The following is a 12,174-nucleotide window of genomic DNA, read 5'->3' on the forward strand; positions in this document are numbered from 1 at the left end:
ATCCAGCGTTTGATTGGCTGGCGCGTACATTGTGTCCACGTTCCTGCGAATTCATTGGACAATCCCGACGCCGGTCAAACGTGTGTGCTCAACAGACTTCCTGCTTTTTGTTAGGTTGTCCTTGCTGTCATGTATTTATCTGACATGTTTTTCCATCAGCTCTGACAACAAGACAACTTTGTCCGCATACTTTAATTTCACACCGACTAAGCGTTGAATACAGCGGCGGGTCGATGTCCAAAGACAACCGCCATGATGGACGACGGCGTGGTGCTGGGCAGCACCGTCTCGGCCCGAGAGTCAGCCAAGGAGGGGACGGGAGGGAGAGGTCTGGTAGCAACAGCTCAGGCTCCTCGCATGGAGGAGGCAAAAGCAAAAATGCGTCCATAACCGCTTTGAAGGTATGTGCTGAGCGGTAGCTCGGTGCTAATGCGTGAAATATTGCAGTTAATACAACCAGGTACACAAATTGCGATGCATTTTTGGCTAGGCCGAGCTAAATAAATAGATAATTGAGTCTGGGGGTGGGTTAGCTAGCAGTTCTTGCCGGAAAGGAGCCTTTTTAGGTGACCTTACCTGGGGTGTAGTCAGTTCTTGTGAGTCTCCTTGGACTCATGTATTTTAACCAATAGATGTACGATTTATGAGAAGATGCTATTCAGTGATGAGATTTTTATGTATATATGTATTGTCATATCATCATTAAAGCCAACATGTGACAGGAGATGGGGTGTTATGTGTAGTAACATGGGAGGATTTGGGAACAAGTGTGCATCAAAGCATCCTGCTGTCCTGGTTTACCCCAGCTTCTCCTTGCACGCTTTCTAAGACTGTACTATTTCTATTCAGTGAAACCATGTGGGTTTCTGTGCCTCGTCTCCCAGCAGCCTATGAATCACTGAATGCCGAGTCCAATCAGATCCAGAGCATCCCTCTGTGTGGCTATAGCATTGTGGTAGCGCACGCTGTCTCTGACCCTGCAGCTACACTCCCATCACTGGCAGTGCAGGATGGGGGGCAGAGAGGCAGTGCCTGGTGTGTGCACATGACTGCGCAGTGTTGTGGCAGAAGGAGAGTGAGAGATGAGAAACGGAGAGAGAGAGTGGGGGCTCTGATGCAGAGCAGGGAGAGTAGAGAAGAAGAGAAGCTGTAAATATAGGGAGCTGCACGCAGTGGCAGGCAGATAGGCAGCAGCAGGCATTGAGTCGGGCCTAAGAAGTGGCTGCTAACTCAGCAAAGTGCTGAGAGCTCAGGCTAGATTACAGGCAGAGTTACAGATAGAATAGTCAAAGTGAAAGGGTGGACTGGTGGGCTATTGAGCACTTGTCTCTCTCAGTCGGCACTGGGAGAGGAGTTGACACAGCTGGGCAAGTTGCTATAGCAGTGCGGACTACACAGTAGGAGTCTATTTTGGTCCTGCTGTCAGATGACGATGTCACCTTGCACAAGTGGCAACGCTGGTGAGGGGGAACAGGTTGCCTGAAGTGGGCTGCTAAGTATGTCAGGAGTGGATAAAGACGAGGAACCTGCTTACAGACTGTACTTCTACTCTGTATGTATCCTCTAATATTCTAGTTCACGCTGTCTTTCCTTAATGAGCTAGTTCTCCCCCACTGTCTTTGCTACTTGCATCTGTTTGTGGACCTTGCCAAAAGGGAAACCGTACACTTGCCTCTTACTCAGCACAGTCTAGAAAATAAACGTGCTCTCCAGTGCATGGGGAACGACTACATGGCAAAAGAAGATAGGCAGAAGTTATGTTCCACAGTATTCTCCTGTAGTGCAGCCCAGGAGACAGCTTGTTTGCAGCTGATTAAGTGGATCAAGAGAATGTTGCTGTAAGCCTTTTTTGCCTCAGGCTGCTTCACACAGATAGCCATCAGTTGTGAGTCGGTAAGGTATTCTCGAAACACTTGTCTTGTCATCCAGTGGCGGCCAAACATAGGAAATACAGTGTAAACATTTGCTTAAGGTTATGGTGCATTGATGCTGACTTACCTCCGTGGTTCTTGCTCATTCCGGCCGGCCTGCGTTGCTTGATGTTCTTTTTATCTCTCTGTAGTCTTTTCTGCTGGCAGAATAAAGCCCGGACCACTTGACATGTAAAGAATTTTGCTCACCAAAAGTAGGTCAGCTGGGTATCTCCCTGAGGGACATTAAATAGTAGCGGACTAATACACGCATGATGTTTCTGCATGTGTAATGCCTAATTAGTAATGTTCACATTATTCTATTAGCCTTCAAATAAAAATACTATTTATTTTTTTAATAAAGCTGTGCCTAACTAACTATGATTGTTTGCTCATGCTGAAAAAAAAAAAACATTACATCTCTCATCTTTTCAGTTGCAAGGGTGGCAGAAGAATCATTTTGCTCTCGCTTTCTTCTTGTCAATATAGTGGTGCTAGTGAGAGCCAGGAAAAGAGAGGAACGGTTTGTTCCATGACTCATTTTCTATTAGGAGGAGAACTGGCTCTCAATTTTTAGGTTGGTTTTTGAGTAGCAATGTATTTTAAGTCTAAAGCTACATTTTATAGCTGTCCAAAACAGCCAAGATTGGTCTAGATTTTAGTCAACATTAGATTAAATCATTTATGGAGAGTGCAGCAGTGGTACAGGCTGTTCTGCTGAGAGGTAGAACAAAGTCAGTGGAAGATCCCGAATGATTAGGCTTTGCTTTTGTTTACTTTGTAACCAGATTGCCAGAAGTTGGAATATTTAGTTATTAAGGAGATTAAAAAGGCAAATCATACAAAAGAGACTACCTTTGTTCACTGCAGTGTAAAATAGAGCTGTTATTTCTTGTTGTTTAGCAGATTGTCTTGATGCAATAATACATGAGGTGTGAGATGGTGAAGCAGAAAGATGCTGATGCGTTGTTTCATCACAGGGCATCTTCATGTCCCATATGTGAACGGGGCAACGGATGACATCTCGCAGCATGTATTTTGGTTCGCAGTATCTACATCACCCGAGGTCTTAGTCAAGTTCACTGATGCATATTCAATGTGTAGGTCAACCATGATGCATGCTGGGCACGGAGTGGGTTTCGAGTTTCTGCCTCTAGCTGTCTCTTGTCACAGTGTGTGCCAGCGGACCGCTTGCATACACTTGGAACAGCAGAGTTGTGGCGTCAAATCAGGCTCACAAACACACACTAGGAATGGGACAATAATTTAGTTATCGTCCCATTCCTAGTGTGTGTTGCAATGTGCTCTTTCAGATGAAGGATTATGGGTTGAATATAGTCAGTGAACCGAGTGTTTATTCATTTTGAACTTTCTGTTCAACTTGTTTTGCATATATTTGGTGCATCCTCCTTTTACTACAAACATTAAATAGATTTGCATGTAGTCTGTTTTACATGCAAGTCTTAAATGAACTACATGCACTTTAAAAAAAGAAAACAACATAATGCACTGAATGATATAGCATACAGATTTCCTTGTTTTTTGCCATTGTTTCAGAGCTATGAAAGCACACTTTACTGCTGTGCACTGTATTTTATTTTAACTACTGTACAAAATCAGTGAGCAAAGTCTATTAAAATGAAGGTAGCCATAGCAACAGGACTCATGCTTCAGGCTGCGTTACTGGAAAACACACTCATAAAACTATATGGGTTAAAAAAAAATAAGGCTGGCAACAGTCAGTGTTTTTGTTGTTGTCCAGAATATTGTCCCATTTGTTCCTACTGAAGACGAGAGGCCTTTAAAAATGGGTCATAAGTATACAGTTTGATTTTTGGAAAACATGCAAAGTAATTAAAACCTTTTTGGGGCACCGTTTTTTGTAAACATTACTCATACAAGAGTTAATAGAGTATTTGTCAGGGAATATTTCCATCTCTGGAGCCAGTAAATGTTAACTGCAGTAATTCACTCAAAATAGAATGCAGTCGTCATGTTCTGTATTTTCCTGTTTTGTCATTTCTTTTTGACGACATTGGGACACGAAACATGGGTATAAGCTACAGTTAGCTCTGGCTACATGGATAGCACTTGTTAAACTTGAAACTGACAACAAGCACACTTTGGATGATTATTTATTCAGTAGCCTGCTTTCTTTTATTATATGTTATGATAGAACAAGCTCCATAAGACGTTCCAGGGATTCATAACCTGGAAAGTGATGAACTTAGTGAAAACAAAAAGCCTTTCAGCTTTGTGTCTGTTATTCCACTAATAATTGGATTGTTTTGTAAATGTCAAGGCACCTTGTGCTTATACCACAATAAGGGCCTTATCTTGCTTAGAACTGGCCTGATGATGGGTTCTCAACACTAGTTAGATAGGCTGAGGTGACTGTGTATGACAATAAGAATGATTGGTCTGCCTACAGTAAAGGCAATGGGTCTGGGTTTCTGTTATTTCTGACCATTTGACTAACAAAAATGTCTATTATGCTTCAGTGCTTATCATTTTGGTGCTGCTGAAACTTCTTTCAGGGGCCTAAAAATTCCAGGAAAACCCTTTCTCAGATTCTCAGAATTGCCTAATATGATACTAGCTTTGTCTCTGAGAGACATTGTTATATCATATTGGAGGTCCTCTTATGAATCACAACTACATTATTTGTCAGTTTAATACTTTACACTGTCTTCCATTAGCTCTAGGACAAAGCCGAAAAGAAAATCCGACTAAATTTGATGTGTTAAATCTTCCACCTCTCTCGCAGGCCTCTTTCCAGCGTTCCAACAGCCATGACAAAGTGCGAAAGATAGTCGCTGAAGAGGGCCGTGCTGCTCGAAACCTCATTGCCTGGAGTGTACCTCTAGAGAACAAAGAGGAGGAAGGTTAGTAGCTGCATGCAAAACAAACTTGCTATTCATGCTAATATTCTTATTATGCTGCAGGGGTTGCTGCCTATGTTTAATTTAAATGTGATAGCAGTATCTGAGGGCCAGTGAAAGATGTTTAGTTATTTATTTGGAGCATCACAGTGACGGCCTATGGCAATGTCATTCAGAGGCTGTGATCTTACTCATCAAAAATGCTGGTAACTGTAATACAATATCAGCTGGAGCCCAATGATCATTTTTCATCTGAAGGCTCAGCTGATAAATGACATTGAAGTGCTCAGAATCTTTTAAGCAGACTGGAGTTCAAACCTGACCACTGGTCTTCTGACATAGGACATGTCAGATGTAAAGTTTTCGCTTGTAGAGATCACTGTGCGATGCTGTACAATGGTTTTCTTTGTATGGTCAATAGGATGATATGTAATAAGTTTCCAGTAGTTTTTACAGCCCCTGTTTGTGATGTATATTTTAAAATCCTGCTTCCTCTAAATGGAGAGCTCTGATAAGATGGTAACTTTCTGCTTGACAAAAAAAAGGAAAGTGTATGAAATGGAGCTGCCCCTCCAGTGTATCTAGGTTTTATTTTAAAGCAGGCTGTCTTTACACCAGCCTACTGAGAAACTCCCACCACTGCCTCTCTTGCTTTCTCACTCTGGCTCTCCTCCTTCTTTGTGGGTCAGTCCAGTTATTTATTCAAGGCTTCTTTTCTGCTCTTGAGTTTAAGGATGAATTAAGCTGCTTTGCAGTATTGCAGCATAAGGTCTCATACATTTTATTCTTTTTACAAGATGCATCTTTCACAGCTGAATAATCAGTCATTTACGTTTAAATGGTTATGTTTTTATTCCCATCTTTGCTATTGTATATTTGTGACATTCAGATCAATCATTGATTGTTGACTCATCTTAGTTGAGGCTTTGATTGTTTTATTTAATCAGTAAGTAAATATAAGCCTCTTTTCTTCTTCTCTACATAGCAAAGTCCAAAGGCAACTCCAGTGGCAATTCCAGGTCTCAGAGGATCAATTCTGGACAACAAAGGAATAAAAAACAGGTTAGAATATCATTTTCTCCCACTAGAGGGCACTGCTCACCAACCTATTTCACTTCTTTCTTTCTGGCTCACACTTCTCTTCCTGCTAGTGTGTCTGTGATGGTCATGTAACTCTCAGGTTTTATATTATGTAAGTCCGTCCAGGAAAGTTCAATATAAAAAAGGGGGGGAAAAAATGAAACTATGCTCGTCAGCAGTTTTGTGTAAAGTGCCCAAATAGTTCATTTCTGGCCCCTTATTTCAAACCACTTCTCTTACAGGGTTCTACAGTAAAAGCTTTAAACTGCAACTGAACTGTATAGTGTGTGAATGGGACAAATTATTTAGGCACACTGTTTGTGTGTGAGTAATTGAATTTAAACTCTTCCTTACAAAGACTGGTGTACAAAGCATTCAAGTAAAGGCTTCCCACTCACAGTCATCTGTTACTAACAAATGTTAATTCCATTATGTAACTCGATGACAGGCCGATATGAAGCTTTGCTGGCTTGTGATGTACAAGAAGCAACACTCTCGCGGAGTGTTTTTGCAATTCCAACAACTCCAATGTGTTTCCTTTTGTAAAGCCATTAGCTCACACTACTGTTTCCGAAATCTAAATCCCTCCACTAACATTTTTATTAATGCCAGATCAATATAAATAAAAACTTTTAGCTCTGACTCAAGACTTTGGAGCAAGTAAGTATTTGAAATCATGTGTGTCAAAGTCAGTCGGCTGCTGTTATTTCAATGTCTTCATACATACATTTATTCAACCTTTGATATTTGCCATGCAGTTATATTTTACAATGACTACAGAACATTAAAAACTTATTAGAGGATGGACTAAGTTAATTCTCATCGCAATTTTAGGTTGTGATTACAATTGCAGTAGCTTTTAGATTTTCAACACTAAACAAAAATGGATTCACTGAGAGGTTTGAAACCGTAACTTCAAATTCATAGATTCTATGTTGTTTTAAAAGTGGTGCATTAATCAAGCACTGGGCTTTTCTGACCTGTTTTTGGACGGTTCATCCAGTGTTTCAAATATCTTTGCACAATATCAGCTGACTAGTCATCTGTTACTACTTTTCGCTCGTGTCTATATGTACTAAATATGTGTGTTTCATGTCAGATGTTTACTGTGTAAAAAAAAAAAAAGAAAAAATAGATGCAATTGTTTTGATTGTTATTTGCACCATAGTTTTCATCATTGGACCTTACTTTTTTCTTTTTTTAAATAATATAGATAATAATGCACATACATTTAATAATTCGTAATCTGATTAAAAAAAAAAAAAAAAAAGCTGAGTACTAATGGTTACAAGGTCCTCAAAATAATCATGCAGTTATCTGTCATAGTAGACTTATATGCATTATGGGTAGTATAACATATATGATAGCTGCACCTCGTATCCCAGAAAATGGAAAAAAAAATGGCTATAATAGCTGTATATAAAGAATTAAAGAGTTACATGAAGCTTTGATAAGTTTGGCATTGTTACCATAATGTTTGGTCCTTTCTCTGTCTCTACAGAATGCTGGTGTGGAAAGTAAAGGAACAGCCGGAGCCTTGTTGGACAAGGGGCCAGAGAAGAGCCCCACCAAAGCCAGGCAGCCCCGCAAGGTGGACCTGCGAGCTCGTTACTGGGCCTTCCTGTTTGACAACCTGCGCCGGGCGGTGGACGAGATTTACGTCACTTGTGAATCTGATCAGAGCGTCTTAGAATGCAAGGTTAGTCTGCTCAACAATGCCACGGTTAGAAATGCTAGTTCTAGCTGCTGGATCTTTGGGTTCATGTTCTGAATAGTGCAAATCTCTCAGGGTAGACTGAAAGGTCATATGATTTATGAACACTAGAGGGAGACAAGGAGAGCCTAATAAAAATTTTTCCTCACAGCTCACACACTGATTTCTGCTTTATGTCAGAGGGGCTTTCTGAAGGCTTGTTGATGCTGTAATTATCACAGGGCTCTCCCTCTCTCAGGGCTTACTGGAATGAATATTGATGAATGACTGTCAACAAAAGTCGTTAAAAACTATTTGGCGTCTCACCTCAGTCTTTGTCTACTTCTTGCAAACAAAATTAACAACATCTTTGGCATGTTTTTTTTGTTTGTTTTGTTTTGTGGAAGTGTGGGTTTCAGTTTCGTACAGATTTGGCATGGCACTGCAACATTGCTGCAGGGCATCCTGGTCTTTTATTGATTCCTCTGCCATGCTGCATTATGCTGAGCATGGTTCTGGCCATGGTCTGCGGTCAGTACCGTAGCCCAGTTCCCTGTGGTGTGGTCGGCTTGCTGTCACTGCCACAGCGCAGCTCCCTGTGGTGTAATAACCATGTTGTCAGTTGTCTTGTGTCAGACAACAGGCTGCTAGGTGTTTCTTTCCCCCCCTCTCTCTCATAATACTGTATCTCTCTACACTCTAATGCTGTCTAATGGCCATGAAGCTGGGTGCTGTTCATAATCCCCCTTCCCACCCAGCTCGGGCTTAATGGACACTGATAGATGATGGAGTCATCTGGAGGGGAAGCAGAGTGCTCTGATAGCCCCAACCGCAATCCCCCAGTGTGGCTGTGGGCAGTCTGCATTGTGTGCTCTCACACAAACAGCCCACCATTTTCCACCTAAAAACTTATGAACATAATCATCATCAGGAAGTGATGCCTAATTCTCTGCCAGGGCTACATTACTGTAATTCTTCATGTAATTTTGAATGAGAACCTTAGTGCTGACCTAATATAATATGTTTTCCTGCTCAAAGGGAAATTTTTCACACAGCAGAGTGATTCATATATGCTTATTAATAATGCCTACACCTCCTTAACCTGCAGGCCCCAGGCATAATTACTTCCCATCAACAGTTTCTTCATCCCGTTTTTGGATTTATTACTCGTATCACCCAGAGGAGGCAAGAGAGATACTCAACATTCCTGTTTGCTTGAGGGGGAGCTCAAGTTCAGAATTTGTTGTTTTAATACGTATGAAAATTTACAAGTGAACTGAAACTATTTTGGTCTTAAATGTTAAAATAGGATAGAAAGTAATGACAACTGTAAATAATTTACTTGAGGTCAATAACTCTGACCTTGGTTTGTGCTTCAGTGTGTGGATCACAGGCTTTTACTGCACACCTTAGCTTACGGCAATGTCTCTTGGAGGTTAAACATTCATCGGTCATTTCTCCTGAGATGTTATGTCAGGGTTATATTTGGGTAAGTGTGTCTGTTAACATGCTGAAAGTCACTTTATGGAGCTTTCACTCACTGTTGGTTTATCTGTCAGAGGCGTAGCAACCCTCTCTCCATCTCGGCCTTCATTACCAAATGAACACTGGGCCATGGCGGTGGACTCGGGCAGTTAACCAGCCCTAATCAGCAGACCTGCTGCTGGACACATCTTTCACTGGCCTGACTTGTCTATTACCTAAAAGCACTGTGAAGCTTTACTCTCAATTACCACTCCCTTCACGCTCTCCATCAATCAGTTGTGTCTGTTTCATTAGAGCTCTGGGGGAAAAAAGCTCCACACAGCCGTCCACCTCTGGACAACCAACTGTGACTCAGTCCAGATAATAGGCATTTGTTGTAATGAATTAGCCCCTTTTATTCTTCCTCACAGCATTCAGTCAAGCGTTTCTCTTTACACTTTTTAAGAATGTGCACATCAGCTCCTGGTTTTCAGTAAAATTCTTGATCTTTGTAAAATCTCTTTTGTATTTTCAGTTACAATTGATCAAACTAATTTTGAGATGTTGGTGGGAAACATATGGGTTTTTTTTTCTATCTGATTCCTGAAATATTTACCAGAAACAGTCCTTAAGTGGAAAACACTGGGGCTACACAGGCCTTAAATAATTTATTATCTGTATCACTGAATTATCAGCGCATTTTTGTCAATTGTCTGTGAAGAATCAGAAAAGAGAGGGAGGGGAAAAAACATAATTTTACAAAAACCAAGATGACAGATTGAAATATCTTCATTTAGTCCCAGTCAATAACTTGAAGATATTCACTATACTAGCATATATGTAGCAGGTGGAACAAGTGGATGTGTTGTCTTTGCTTACAAAATGACTTATAGATTAATTGATGATGGATATATTAAGTAAACCTTTTACTTTAAACAGTCACAGTTAATACACTACCTCTTTTGCTTTGTGGTTTGACTGTTGAAGTGTTTCTTTAATTTTCTGGCACGGTAATGGAAATTGTCGTGGTCTTTTCTTTCATATGAAACATAGTTTACTTGTTCTGACACTGAGTGACGCATGCAAATTATTTCATTTAAACTTCCTAATGGTTTGTAAATTCTTCAACTCTTAATAGTTGTGTTTATATCAGTTGGGAAATAATCTCAATCTTTTTGTGACTTCTATCTTTAGGAAGTGCTGATGATGCTGGACAACTACGTACGGGATTTCAAAGCTCTCATAGACTGGATCCAGCTTCAGGAGAAGTTGGAGAAAACAGATGCCCAGAACAGGTGATCCTCTCTTTCTCACTTGTCTTCCTTTGTCTCTCGTTCACTCACCATTTTGAATTGCTCCCTACGGTGAAACTGGAAGTGCCGGTGTCTGGTCCCTGGCTTTGAGTCACAAACACAATGAATCAATAGCCTTGGCTTTATTTCAAAGAGATCCATGAGTTTATTGGCTTCTCTTTAACACAGTGACCACTGCAGCCGTAAATTGACTAAGAAATAAAATTCCCAGTGCCACCTCCCAATTTGTTCATTTAAAGTGTACTGTTAATCAATAAGACAACCTGAAACTTTTACATGCTCCATTTATTGCATACATTGCTACAAGTGAATCAGCCAACCGACTGATTTGCCAAAAGTGTGAGTCAAGTCTGTGTGCGTGTGTGTTTGGCCAACTAGGAATTGTAATTAGTTTTAGTGTTTTAGTAATATATGCCCGTTTCCCTTTGTTCAGGCCCACGTCTTTAGCCTGGGAGGTGCGTAAGATGTCTCCGGGACGTCATGTGATGCCAAGCCCCACAGCAGACAGAATGGTGCCATCTCCAGGTGCACGTCGTACCCTCAACTTTGGGTAAGCTCTGTGTCTCGTTGTTTGAAGTCAAACCCCCGTTTAGTTCATTGTGTTCTGTCTTCATTAGGTATTTGATTTGGTAGTAAAAGCTAGACTGACATGGTATCATAAGGCATCCTGTTATTCACCAATCAATATTTGTAATGATGCACTATGCCTGTTTTTGAAGAGGTTAGAAAGTGCAGACTATGATATCTAGCGAGATAGCCAGTGATTGCTGATGGTGAAGCATTTGTTTAATGCAATTTGTTGAGTCTCTCACTCTCAGGCCGCAGAATCAGTGGAAGGTGTAGATGAAAGTGTCAGTTAAAGACTGCTGAAGCATCGGTTCAATATGTGCACTGCTCTGTAATCTGATGCTGCAGGAAATGGATATTGATCATGACGAAGGCCTGTTGTCCAGTACTGTTCCATGCTATCTCTGAGTGGAGCTTACAAGAATAGGTTAGATAGACGCTGTCTTTAGATCACTCAAGTGTTCCAGAGAAGCAACACACTCAGAGCTGCTCAGAGATGGATTTTAATAAAACTGAAAATTCAACCTGCATGTGGCTTGCAGGTGCACATGTTTGTTGTCATGCATGATCTGTGTGTGTGTCTTAATCAGCGGTCCTCCATCAACACTGGCTGGAGCCCGACTCTCCCACACAGGCCCCAGCTGGGCAGACCGAGTGAAGTGCACTCAGTCCGTCCAAAGCTCTAACCATCTGACCACTTCCCCGGCAGAAAAGCCTGGTAAGAATCTGCATTTAAAAGCCCATTCAGATTGTACTAGAAGTAATGTGGTGTTATCTTCTCCTAGATTTACTGAGTGCCTCATGTGTTTCCAGGTAAAAAGGATGCGGAAGGCTGGGAGACCGTACAGCGAGGGCGCACTGCCAAACCACGCTCTGCCGCTATTGCCAAGGTCAGCCCTGTCTTGGCTCATGTCGCCCCAAAACAGGACAGTGGCAAGAGTAACCAATCACATCTGCCGCCAAAGGAAGAACGACAACCTCGACCTGAGTGTCCTCCGGACAAGGTCGTGACCCAGATGGACACTAAACAGCAAGTCCCAGTGGAGCCGGACTCCTTGGAGGAGGTTGAGCGTCCAGAGAACGGGCACATAATGGAGGTAGTACAGCTCAGTACCCTGTGACGTCTTTCTGCCCGACCAGTCCCCGGATATCAATTATTCACGGGGAGCAGTGTAACATTAGACCATTTTATCAGCCACATTTGTTTTTGTTTTGGGCTCCATGGTATTCATTGACAGACTAGCCAGACAAGAATATCAACTTTG

General features: G+C 41.5%; 1 protein-coding gene across 3 annotated transcripts in view; it reads left to right on the forward strand.

The window, feature by feature from the left end:
• Positions 1-128: 128 nt before the first annotated feature.
• scaper (S-phase cyclin A-associated protein in the ER) overlaps positions 129-12,174 on the forward strand; it is a 60,338-nt gene continuing 48,292 nt past the window's right edge. For 2 of the 3 annotated variants that reach the window (XM_008282119.1, XM_008282121.1), the window contains exons 1-8: positions 129-401; positions 4,678-4,795; positions 5,778-5,854; positions 7,374-7,571; positions 10,224-10,324; positions 10,776-10,892; positions 11,500-11,627; positions 11,723-12,006. In XM_008282119.1, the coding sequence (XP_008280341.1) occupies positions 234-401; positions 4,678-4,795; positions 5,778-5,854; positions 7,374-7,571; positions 10,224-10,324; positions 10,776-10,892; positions 11,500-11,627; positions 11,723-12,006 (1,191 nt within the window). In that variant the 5' untranslated portion in view covers positions 129-233. Of the gene's footprint in view, positions 402-1,375; positions 1,553-4,677; positions 4,796-5,777; positions 5,855-7,373; positions 7,572-10,223; positions 10,325-10,775; positions 10,893-11,499; positions 11,628-11,722; positions 12,007-12,174 lie in introns of those variants that run through there. The other variant, XM_008282120.1, reaches the window with a different exon arrangement.

This window comes from Stegastes partitus, unplaced genomic scaffold, assembly GCF_000690725.1.
Source record: "Stegastes partitus isolate 25-593 unplaced genomic scaffold, Stegastes_partitus-1.0.2 Scaffold259, whole genome shotgun sequence".
NCBI classification, from domain to species: domain Eukaryota; kingdom Metazoa; phylum Chordata; class Actinopteri; family Pomacentridae; genus Stegastes; species Stegastes partitus.